At 39.9% G+C, this 13135-nt stretch overlaps 1 protein-coding gene across 3 annotated transcripts in view; it reads left to right on the plus strand.

The window, feature by feature from the left end:
- Positions 1-2845: 2845 nt before the first annotated feature.
- The window catches only part of CFAP20DC (CFAP20 domain containing), a 246910-nt gene continuing 236620 nt past the window's right edge, over positions 2846-13135 (plus strand). For all 3 annotated transcript variants that reach the window (XM_019652812.1, XM_019652814.1, XM_019652813.1), the window contains exons 1-2: positions 2846-3192; positions 5469-5558. In XM_019652812.1, the coding sequence (XP_019508357.1) occupies positions 3172-3192; positions 5469-5558 (111 nt within the window). In that variant the 5' untranslated portion in view covers positions 2846-3171. The remainder of the gene's footprint in view (positions 3193-5468; positions 5559-13135) is intronic.

A 13135-nucleotide genomic window follows, 5' to 3' on the forward strand; every position in this document is an offset into this window, starting at 1 on the left:
CCTCCACAACTAGACTGAAGAACAAAATGACAGCAACTTGTCTGTTCCCCTTCCCCCAATTCCCCAATAAAAATCTTTAAAAAAAAATATATGTGTTTACAAAATACCAACTATGTGTCAGGCATTACTCTAGGAGCTTAAATATAATGAACAGAAAAAGTCCTTACCTTCATGGAATTTACCTTCTAATAGGTAAAGACAGAGGATAAACAAATAAGTAAATAAACGCAGATAATAAGGGGTAGAAAGAAAATAACATAGGACAAAGTTATAGGTTTCTCCTCAGAAATGGTGTCAAAACACCCTTTTCAGGAACCTAAGTAGATTAGATAGTTAAAAGCCTTAAGATGTCTCCTAGATTCCTCCTGTACTCTCATTGTACTGTTTACCTCTCTTACAGCATTTATCAAAAACTGCTTTGTGTTATAGTGCAACTTATCCTTACGTGTTAGGCCAAAAGAATGTCATGTCCCTCCCCCAAAATATATCTGTATCTACCCCTGGAATGTGTATTTCCCTATTTGAAAAAAAAAAAAAGTATCTTTGCAGATATGTCTAAGTTAAAAGATCTTGCAATATTGACTACCTTGAATTATCCAAATGGGCCCTAAATGCCATCACAACTGACCTTAAAAAAGACACACAGGCCCGAAGACACAAACAGAGAAGAGGTAGCATGACCAGGCCAAGGAGAGATGCAGTCACAAGTCAAGGAAAGGCTAACAGCCACCAGACACTGGAAGATGCAAGGAGCAAATTCACCACTAAAGCCTCCAAAAGGAATGCTGCCCCGGTGACACCTTGATTTTAGACTTTTGATCTCAACTGTGAGTGAACTCTGTTATTTTAAGCCTCCCAATTTGTGGTAATGTTACAACAGCCACAGGAAATTACTATACCCTTCCAATGTTATTCCCTATCACTAAATTCATGATATTTATCACAAGTTGTAATTATTTGTTTATTGTGTCTCACCCCAATAATATGTAAGCTCCAAGAAGGTGGGGGCCTTGCCTCTGAACCTAGCTCTTAGCATAGTATCTAGACTATATTTCAATCCTAGGAATTATCTGTTAAATGAATGGATAAATACCCTCTATTAGACAACAAATCTTGTAAGACAGAGAGGCCATGTGTATTGGCCATAATTCCCAAAGACCTCCAGCACAAAGCCTTGACAAAAACTGTTGAACTAGGTATAAATTATACATATAAGGAAGTCTGGATTCTAGATATTATACTGCAATTTACATTTTTGTGATAGTCCCACCTCTATCTTTGTGCACATCTAGTATTAGACTTAGTGTGTTCGAATTTGTTTCTTATCTGCTCTTCTTAGCCCAGATAAGGCGCAAGTACAGATAGCATTCATTTTCTCACTCTGTACATGATCCTTAGTGCTTAGCACATTGTAGGGACAACAAATATTTGAGACTTTTGGGTGAATTATGATAACAGGCTCAGCCATAACCAAAAATCAACATTGCATCCTTGAGTAAATTCCTTATCAACCCTGAAACTGAATATTCTCAACTAACCCTTGCCTCACATGGTTGTGAACCTGTGTTCACAGCCACTTAGCCTATAGTGGCTGCATGAGTGGTACCTGATTAATACCCTATGCCACTGACTTAACTCAACCCTGAGCACATCAGAAAAGAGCTCCAAACCACCTCCATCACTTACAGGCCATATGATCTTGGGCAAGCTATTTTACCTCTCTGAGCCACAGTTACTCAGCCAAAAACTGACAATACCTATTTTATAAGAGTAGCTCTGGGGCCGGCCGAGTGGCGCGATGGTTAAGAAATGGTTTGGGACGCCAGAGGGCCCCGGTTCGGATCCCACATATGAGGGCCTGTGACACTGCCCTCCACAGCTAAGATGCTGAACAACAGCTCAACCTGGAGCTGGGCTGGGCTGCCGTGGGTTGCCATGGGCTTCCGTGTATAGCCAGCAGCCAGCATGAGCGGCCAGCAGCCAGCGTGAGCGGCCAGCAGCCAGCGTGAGCGGCCAGCAGCCACAGTGAGCGGCCGTCCAGAAGCCGGCGACTGATATGCCTCGTCCGGGAAGAGCGCAATGATGGTGCCAACTTGGGCCAGTGAAGCAACATCCACCACAACTAGACTGAACAACAAAAGGACAGCAACTTGTCTGTTCCCCTTCCCCCAATTCCCCAGCGCTGTTCCCATCCCCCAATTCCCCAACAAAAATCTTAAAAAAAAAAAAAAAGAGTAGTTCTGCACTGAAACTAAATGAAGTAAGCATATAGTTAAATTTAGGGAGCCTGGCTCAATAATGTATGCAATGATTTTGAGCAAAAACACTTGGGATTTTAACATGTGCAGTGATACTGAATAAACACTCCCACTTCCCTGGGCCTTCTAAAACAAGGAAGGGGGTTGGAAGACCCTATTACTGTTTCAGTGAACCTAATTAAGTTTGGGAACCAAAGGCCACATGATTCCAAGACTTTCCTTCAGCAACCTACCAGTTATCAGTGTTTACAACGCAGAGAGACCAAGCCGACGTGACATGTTTTCTAGAAGAGTCCAGCACCGTGGTAGGTTTGAAACAAGGCTAAATTTAAGCTTTACAGCGAACACAGGTCACGAGTTTAGGAGAGCGCGCGCCTCAGATTGCGCTGCCCACGGTCTCTCAGAGATTCCCTCGGTTGCTCGAGTAACATGACGTCACGCGCAGCCACACGTGCACGTTGGCGAGAAGTCCGTACGGCGCAACACGCAGAGCCAATGGGCACGGCCGGAATGTTGGAGCCGCTCAGCTCCGCCCTTTTCTGATTGGATTTGGGGGCGGTGCAGGGAGGGGCGGGAGAGCGCCTGCCTTTCCCGGCGAGCGGGCGGTTGTCGGTAGCTCCGTGGCTGGGTGCACGGTCACGTAGGTTACGCACGCAATCACTCTCCAGGGTTTGTCTGGAGCCAGTCCAAGCGGCTGCGCCCTCCCACACCCCGGCACCCTGATTGCAGGGGTCGCGATGGTGCAGGCAGGTCGGGAGCCCGAGGTGGAGATGAACGGGGGCTGAGAAGAGCCTGACCCAGTCGGAGCCAAGCACCAAGCCCTTCCCCGCCCGCCGATCTCCAGCCGTCAGGGTCACGCTACGCGCTGGAAGCCCTGAACTCCGTGTCCCTAAGCCCCAGGCCCCCTGCGGGAATGTTCAAAAATGAGTACCAGGTAACCCGAAACGGCTCTCCAACCTGTCTATAGCTTTCTCCTCTTAGATTATGTAGTTCATGTTCGGGTCAGGACAAAGCTTCCCCCATTCCCCCATAATACGGTCTTTTTTCGGGGTGAGAAGGGATTAATGGATGAGTGGTCTTCACCTAAAAAGAAAAAAAAAGAAGGAAGCAACTAACGTCTGGGCATATGATTTGACTTTGTTCAGTCTCCAGCTCAGTGCTTCTCAAGGTGTATGAATTGCTTGAGATTCTGATTAAAATGAAGATTTTAAACCCCAACCAGACTTCTGAATCAGAATCTTGAGGGCAGGTCCCATAAATCTTGAGTTTTAACAAGCTCCTTGTGTACTCACTACGCATACATACCTGTGTGTCAGAAGCTATTTAGAAGAGCATGAATAAGTGAATTCATAAATGGGTTAAAGAAAGAAAATAAGCACTATATGCTATTTTCTTTCCCCCAAAACGGGGGGTCAGTGATTCGCAAACACTGGATTAGGATCACTTGGGGTGTTTGTAAAAAATGCAGATTTCCTGACCCTCACCCCAGATCTAGTGAATCAATATCTATGTAGATGGGGCTAGTTAATTTACCTTTATAACTTCCCATAGTTCTTACTGTTCAGGTGGTCCAAAGATCACAATGGGGAAACTGATTCTGGGTATTCCTCAGTCACCTTGAGTATCCTAGAGTGTCTCTATGCATGACGTGCTTTCCTCACCTCACTGGGCATCTCCCTTCCTGCTTTTCCTTTGCCCTAGTCTCCTGCCCTCCCCTCCCTACCTCTACCTGAGTTTACAGTCTGGTTTCCACCCTAGTCCTGTTGTTAGAATGAACAACTTTGTCCCTGTGCCAGAACAGTTCCTCCACTGGTCTCCAGCTCTTCTTTGCGTCTACCTTTTCACCAAACACTACCTGCCTTCTTATGAGTGTTCTGACAGTATTCTGTAGTTCCTTTTATTCTATTCCAATTATTAGAACAATTTTAGGGAATTGTTCTAAAATATATTGTTATAAAAAAGCATACACCTACTGTGGGAAACTTGGAAAACAGGAGAAAGCAGAAAGAAATGGAGAGGCAGTTTTCAATCTCACTGGGTATAAGGATATTTCTTAAAAAAAAATGCCTTAAATTTAAATTCATAGTGAAATATGACCTGACCCCAGAAGCTATACTAATTCTATCCCACACACAGTTTGCACAGTTTGCATAAGGAAGAAGAAATTAAATGTCTTAACTTCAAGTCATTACATGTTAAAACTCTGAAGCAAAAATATTTTTATATTATTGAGAAAAATGAAAATCTGGAAATTCTTTACAGAAATCAGACAGATTTGCTCATGCATTGCTTATAATTCAAACAGGCCATTAAAGAAAACCACATTTAGTCTTTTTTTCAGATTCTCAATTTCTTGCAATAAACTCTTCCTCAGAGATAATCATCTTGTTTAATTCCTTTATAATTAAAGCTTGTGGACATTCACTAATCTGTTTAGTGTTTTTATATAAGCATGTCCTTCCATGGTCTTCTCACATTTGTAATGGGGAACATGTAGCATATCTATAGATATGATTCTCTTTTTCTTGTAAATTAATTTGTATTAAATAATAAGAAGATCTTATAGGAGTGCTCAAAATAAGAATCATTATCTCCCTCACAAACTTTTTTATTGACCAGTACTAAACTATTTGCCCTTTTTTCTAATAACCATTGCTGGCATTATTAAGCTCTTGCTATATGTGAGGTATTATGCTTGATGGTTTATGTTTATTATTCTGTGTAATCCAACAACCCATTTTACAGATGAAGAATCAAGAGGTTAAGTAACTCCAAGGTCAGATAGTTAGTAAATGGCAAAGCTGGCATTAGAGTTCAGGTCAGTGTGACTAAAGAGCTTGCAGCCAAAGATAATTATCAGAATTTATTAGTCTGGGTTGAATAGAATGTTTTGTAAGCATGATCTATATGTCAAATAAATGAACTTCACACTTAGAGAATGCAGCGTTTGTATGGCACAATTTATTTAATGTTTTTCATGCTTTAAAAACATTTTTTAAATCAGTAATTCAGGGTGACCCAAATAAAAACTGCTGTGGCTTAGATAGAATCAAGGTATGACATAGGAATAATAACAGGGATAATGTTTCCTTCCAGATCTATTTAACTGACCGATGCCTGTAACAGTGGTTATAGATTATGTGGTGGGTAGTATTTTCTTCTTAGCATTGTCTTTCACTTTAATTTAAATATTTCATTTTTGTTTTCTAGGGAGGTGCATTCGTTGAAATCTTTAGTGCTCAGGGAAAAAATCCTGGAGCAAAATGGAAGATTCTTGGCAGTCCATCTGTGATTTGGAAAGTAAGTTTTAGAAATTAGAGCCCCCTAAATTCTGGAAAGAAATGAGAGTGACGGTTATAACAAAACAGGCTTGGTCAGATTTCTGTTCCTTCACTCCAAAATCCTTTCATGAAATTGTCGACTGCAGTCCTCCCAGACACCACTCCTCAATGGCTTAAGACTTTGGTACACGGCTCATAGCCCCTATCTGTACACAAAGTCCTACTATTTTATTGTTTTAGGCGACTTAAGTATCTATGAGGAAAATCTCTCCAAACGCTTAGCTTCTCAGTTTCTTGATTTCTTCATCTGTCATGACTTCTTCAACTATACTTTAGCACCCATTCCCACTGTCACAACCCTGTACTTTATCACCAGAACTGCAGGACCTCTAAAATTACTAATTGAGACATTCCTCTATGATCCCAATCTTCAGTCCTTAACTGCTTACCCAGTTACTCACACTACGTTTGTTTTTCAACCTTATTGAGACCCTTAGTTCATTGGCCATTCTATTTTCCACTGTGTTTATTTATGTGTGTATTGTCTCTGTTTTCACTACCTTTTTTATCCAGCACAGAATCCATAGTGCATAACTTCAATCACTTCCTGGTCAAGACCTTGAATGCACTTGCTCCTTGTCCTTTCATCATGACTACCTAGCAAATGCCAGTTCTTTCTGAATCCCCACTTACCTATCTTTTATGTGCTTGCATCTGGGCTTCTCAGTATCTTTGTAGAAAATACCTACAGCTTCTCAGATTGATAATACTGTACATTCAACCTGAATAAGCCCAGAAAGTTCTGTTGTGGTTTTTTTGTTTGTTTGTTTTTGTTTCAGGGCTACCTTTTCTTTTTTTTAGTTTCAGGTATACAAAACAACATAACGATAGATATTTACATACCTCACAGAGGGATAACCCCATCAAGTCTACTACCCATTGATATCATACATAGTTATTATAATACCATTGACTATATTCCCTATGCTGCACTTCGCATCTCATGACCATATATACATATTTAGTTATACTTACATTCAGTATTATTTTATATTAGTTTCAGGTGTACAGCACAATGGTAAGGCATTTATATAATCTATGAAGTGATCCCTCCAATAAGTCCAATACCTATTTGACATCCTACATAGTCTTTACAACATTATTGACTGTATTCCCTATACTGTTATTTCACATCTCCATTACTACTTGTATTTTGTGACTACCAATTTGTTCTTCCTAATCCCTTCACTTTTCCCATCCATCCCTCAACCCCCCCCTCCCATCTAGCAACCATCAATTTGTTCTCTTTATGAGTCTGTTTTGTTTGTTCGTTTATTCTGTTCTTTAGATTCTACATATAAGTAAGATGATATGGTATTTGTCTTTCTCAGTCTGACTTATTTCACTTAGCATAAATCTTCTAGGTCCACCCGTGTTGTTGCAAATGGTAAGATTTAATTCTTTCTTTATGGCAGAGTAGTACTCCGTTGTATAAATGTACCATAATTTCTTTATCTAATCATCTATTACTGGGCATTTGGGTTTCCATATTGTGACTGTTGTGAATTGTGCTGCAGTAAACATAGGGATGCATATATTTTTTCCAATCAGTGTTTTGGATTTCTTTGGATTAATACCCAGGAGTGGAATTGCTGGGTCATAAGGTTCTATTTTCAATTTTTTGAGGAACCTCCATATTGTTTTCCACAGTGGCTGCACCTATTTGCAATTCCACCAGCAGTGTACAAGGGTTCCCTAATCTCTGTATCCTCACCAGCACTCGTTGTTTGTTGATTTACTGAAGATAACCATTCTGACAGGAGTGAGGTGTTATCTCACTGTGGTTTTTATTTGCATTTCTCTGATGATTAGTGACGATGAACATCTTTTCATATGTCTACTGGCCATGTGTATGCCCTCTTTGGGGAAATTTCTATTTAGGTTCTCTGCCCATCTTTTAATAGGATTGTTTGTTGTATGAGCTATTTATAAATTTTGGATATGAACTCCTCATCAAATGTATCATTGGCAAATATCTTCTCCCATTCGGTAGGATGTCTTTTTGTTTTGTTAATGGTTTCCTTAGCTGTGAAAAAACTTTTTAGCTTGTGATAGTTCCATTTGTTTATACTTTCTTTTGTTTCCCTTGCCCAGGGAGATATATTAGTCAAAATATTCCTAAGGGTAATGTCTGAGTTTTACTTCCTATACTTCCTTTTAGGAGTTTTATGGTTTTGGTCTTACATTTAAAAGTCTTTAATCCATTTTGAGTTTATTCTTATATATGGTGTAAGAAGGTGGGCCAGTTTCATTTTTTTGCATGTATCTGTCCAGTTGTCCCAGCGTCACTTATTAAGTAGACTATCTTTACCCCAAAATAAATTCTTGCTTCCTTTGTCATAGATTAAATGACCATATAGGGATGGATTTATTTCTGGGCTTTATTCTATTCCATTGATCTGTGTGGTCTGTTTTTATGCCAATACCATGTTGTTTTTATTGCTTTAGACTTGTAGTATAATTTAATATTAAGTAGCATGATATCTCCAGCTTAGTTCTTCTTTCTCAGGATTGCCATTGCAATTCGGGGTCTTTTACAGTTCCATATAAATTTCTGGATTATTTGTTGTAGTTCTGTGAAAAATGCCATTGGAATTTTTATAGGGATAGTGTTGAAACTATATATTGCTTTGGGTAGTATGGCATTTTAACTATAATAATTCTTCATATCCATGAGCATGGTATATGTTTCCATTTATTTGTATCTTTTTAAATTTCTCTCTTCAATGTCTTATAATTTTCTGTGTATAAGTATTTTACTTCCTTGGTTAAATTTACTCCTAAGTATTTAATTTTATTTTTAGATGCAATTGTAAATCAGATTGTTTTCTTAATATGTTTTTCTGATAGTTTGTTATTGGTGTATAAATATGCAACCAATTTCTGAATATTAATTTTGTATCCTGCTACTTTACTATATTCATTTATCAGTTCTAATAGTTTTTTTGGTGTAATCTTTGGGGCTCTGTCTATATAGTATCATGTCAAATGCAAATAATGACAATTTTACTTATTCCTTTCCTATTTGGATGCCTTTTACATCTTTTTTTTCTATATTGCTATTGCTAGAACTTCCAATATTATGTTGAATAAAAGTGGTGAAAATGGGCATTCTTGTCTTATTCCTGATCTTAAGGGGAATGCTTTTAGCTTTTCCCCATGGAGTACAATGTTAGCTGTGGGTTTCTCATCTCTGACCTTTATTGTGGTGAATTATGTTCCCTCTATTCCCACTTTGTTGAGAGTTTTTATCATAAAGAAATGCTGGATATTGTCAAATGCTTTTTCTGCAGCTATTGATGCAACCACATGATTTTTATTTTTCATTTTGTTTATCTGGTGTATCACATTAATTGATTTGCAGATATTGAACCAACCTTGCAGACCAGGAATGGATCCCACTTGATCATGGTGTATGATCTTTTTAATATATTGCTGAATTCGGTTTCCTAAAATTTTGTTGAGGATTTTTCATTTATGTTCATTAGGGATATCAGCCTACAGTGTGTTTTGTTTTGTTTTTGGTAATGTCATTGTCTGGTTTTGGAATCAGGGTAATGGTAGCTTTATAAAATGCTTGGGAGCCTTCCCTCCACTTAGATTTTTTGTAATAGTTTGACGGGAATTGGTGTTAATTCTTTTTTGAATGTTTCATAAAATTCACCTGTGAAGCCATCTGGTCCAGGATTTTTGTTTGGTGGGAACTTGTTGATTACTGAAACAATTTCATTGGTAGTAATCGGCCTGTTCAGATTTTCTGTTTCTTTTTGATTCAGCCTTGGAATATTGTTTGCTTCTAGGAACTTTTCAGTATTTTTCTGAATTGTCCAATTTGCTGATGTATAGTTGCTCATAGTATTTTCTTAAGTTTTTTGTATTTCTCTGGTGTCAGTTGTTACTTCTCTTTCATTTCTGATTTTATTTATTTGGGTCCTCTCCTTTTCTTGATGACTCTGGTTAAAGGTTTTGCTATTTGTTTATCTTTTCGAAAAACTCTTGGATTCATTGATCTTTTGTATTGTTTTTTAGATCTCTATTTTATTTGTTTCTACTCTGATGTTTATTTCCTTCTTTGTGGCTCTGTTTTCTGTTGTTGTTTTTCTAGATGCCTTAGGTGTAAAGATAGACTATTTATTTGAGGTATTTTTTATTTGTTTAGGTAAGCCTACATTGCTATGAATTTCCCTCTTAGCACTGCTTTTGCTGTGTCCCATGGATTTTGGGTCGTTGTGTTTTCATTTTCATTTGTCTCAAGGAATCTTTTGATTTCTTCCTTGATCTCATTGTGACCCATTCATTATATAGTAGCATGTTATTTAGCCTCCATGTGTTTGTGTGTTTTCAGTTTTTTTCTTATAATTAATTTCTAGTTTCATACCGTTGTAGTCAGAGAAGACGCTTTATATGATTTCAGTCTTCCTAAATCATTAAGACTTGTTTTATGGCCTAACATGTGGTCTGTCTTGGAAAATGGTCCATGTGCACTGGAAAATAATGTATATCCTGCTACTTTGGGGAGGAATGCTATAAAAATATCAATTAAATCGATCTGGTCTAGTGTGTGATTTAAGACCACTGTTTCTGTGTTGATTTTCTGTCCGGAAGATCTGTCCAGTGGTGTCAGTGGGTTGTTAAAGTCTCTTACTATGATTGTGCTACTGTTGATTTCTGCCTTAATGTTTGTCAATATTTGTTTTACATATTTAGGTGCTCCTATGTTGGGTACATAGATGCTTACTAGGGTTATGACCTCTTGTTGGATTGATCCCTTTATTTTTATGAAATGTTCTTCTTTGTCTCTTATTATAGTCCTCATTTTAAAGTCCCTTTTGTCCAATATATATATTGCTATTCAGGCTTTTTTCTTATTTCCATTAGCATGAAATATCTTTTTCATCCTTTTACTTTCAGTCTCTGTGTCTTTTGATCTGAGGTGGGTTTCTTGTAAACAGCATATGCATGGGTCTTGTTTTCTTATCCACCCATCTACCCTATGCTTTTGATTGGAGCATTTAATCTATTTACATTTAAAATGATTATGGATAGGTACACAGTTATTGACATTTTATTACTCATATTTTTTATTTTTATTAGTTTGCTTGATTTCTCCTTTCTTCTGCTTAAAAAGTCCTTTTAACATTTCTTGTAATAGTGGTTTGGTGGTAATGAATTCCTTTACCTTTTTCTTATCTGCGAAGCTCTTTATCTCTCCTTCAGTTTTAAATGATAGCCTTGCTTGGTAGAGTATTCTTGGTTGTAAGCGCTTCTTTTTCATCACTTTGAATATATCCTGTCACTCCCTTCTGGCCTGCAAAGTTTCTGTTGAGAAATCAGCTGATAGTCTAATGGGAGCTCCCTTGTGAGTAATTCATTGTCTTTTGCTGCTTTTAGGATTCTTTCCTTGTTTTTAACCTTTGCCATTTTAATAATGATGTGTCTTGGTTTGGGCCTGTTTGGGTTCATCTTGTTTGGGACTCTGCGATTCCTGGGCTTGTATGTCATTCTCCTTCACCAGGCTAGGGAAGTTTTCAGTCATTATTTCTTCACATAGGTTTTCGATCCTTTGCTTCCTCTCTTCTTCTGGTATTCCTATCATGCAAATATTGTTACACTTGATGTTGTCCCACAGGTCTCTTAAACTATCTTCATTGTGTTTTATTCTTTTTTCTTTTTGTTGTTCCAATTTGGTGTTTTCTGCTACCTTGTCTTCTAAATCGCTAATTCTCTCCTCTGCTTCATCTAATCTGCTGTTGATTCCTTCTAGTGTATTTTTCATTTCAATTGTTGTGTTCCTTATATCTGACTGGTTCTTGTTTCTATGTCTTTCTTTATGCTTCCTATATCTTTGTTGAAATTCTCACTAAGTTCCTTAAGCATTGTTATAGCAGAGTTTTAAGCTTTGTCTCTGGTAGGTTTTTTGCCTCCATTTCATCTAGTTGTATTTCTGGAGGTTTCTCCTGTTCTTTTGTTAGGATGTGTTTCTTTGTGTCCTCATTCTGGCTGCCTCTCTGTGTTTGCTTTTGTGTGTTATGTAGATCTCCTATGTCTCTCAGTCTTTGCTGGGTGGCCTTATGTAATATGTGTCCTGTGTGGTCCAGTGGCATAGTCTCCCTGATCTCCTGTGCATGTGTTCCAGGAGTGTGTGTGTGTGTGTGTGTTATGTTGCAATTGAGCCTTGTTCACTTTGGGCACATCAGTAGGTGGGATTGACTCCCGGGCTGATTGACAGTGAGGATTGGCTACGCCCACAGTGTAGGAGTAGTTGGGTGTGGTCTGACTCTCTGAGAGGAGGACTCGCCCCTGCAGGCTCATGTCCCTGTTGAGACCCCCTCTTTGGGTGTGCTTCTTGTGGGGCTAACCAGGTAGTGCTCTGGTGTGGTCTTAAGCTGGCCCCTTAAGTTGTTGTTGTTGGTGTTTTTTGGGAAGTGCTCCCATGCAGGCCAATTTTAGCCTTGCTGGTTACCGGCCCACAGCTCTCTGGTAGAAGCCACATAGCAATATGTGGTTGGTTGCTGCCCATGCTGGACCTGGAGGTACCAATGTGGGCCTGGAGTGGGCCTGTGGCAGCTTAGCAAAAGGCCCATTGTGCCCTAGATCGTAACCCTTAACTGGCTGTTGCCACCCACTGACTGCTCATAAAACCCAGCCTTTGAAAGATCCTCCTTAGGTGCATGGGCCAGGCTGGTTGACCTGGTGGTGTTCAGCGTGCCCCCAGTGATGCAGCCCTAGCTGCATGGGGCTGGGTCCCAGGGAGTCCTGAGACATGGCTGTTAGTTTTAACAAAATTAATGCAGATTCATTTCTTACACCAGTGCCTGGGCTGTGACTACTTCACATACTGCCCCAAGAACATTTCAGCCAGCCTCAGACTTGGAAATTTCCAAGAGCTGCCCAAGAATGGCTGAGGTACAGGTTATGGGTCACCACCAAAAGCTCTCCAGAGTGTCCTGGGCCATCTGCCACTGCAGAAGACTTCCCCAACTTGTGGGGCAGAGCTGGCCACCCAGGAGCTTAAAGTTCCCTTGACATTAAAGCTCTAGGTAGTTGTGGTGGGGCTCTTGGGAATTAAGGGTTGTGATCGGTAGTTTCTACAAAGTCAATACAGTGTGAGCTTCCACACTGGTGCTGGGCTGGCAACCACCCCACAAAAATGCCCTGAGAACACTACAGTCAGCCACCACCTACCCAGGCCCGCAGCTTACCAAGAGTTGCCCAAGAGATGCTGCGGTGCATGTCTTGAGTCACCGCCCCCCAGCAGACATTTCCTGGGCAGCCATGGGTCATCCAACACTGCAAAAAGTCTTCTGCAGCCTGTGAGGGCGGGGCCAGCACCCCGACAGTCAAGAGTGCTCAGGACGATGTAGCTCCAGCCATGGAAGAAGGGAGGGGGGACCCAGGGCATCACCAAGGTGGTGCACAGGCGCTAGATTCCACCTGACCAATGTGGTCCCAGATTTGACCCTTTGGGGCAGGGTGCAACCCTGAGAAGATGGTGCTCTAGTGTAGGCTACACATACGGACAACAATGACTCCTGT

Source organism: Hipposideros armiger, unplaced genomic scaffold (assembly GCF_001890085.2).
Source record: "Hipposideros armiger isolate ML-2016 unplaced genomic scaffold, ASM189008v1 scaffold_187, whole genome shotgun sequence".
In the NCBI taxonomy this organism is placed as follows: Eukaryota; Metazoa; Chordata; class Mammalia; order Chiroptera; family Hipposideridae; genus Hipposideros; species Hipposideros armiger.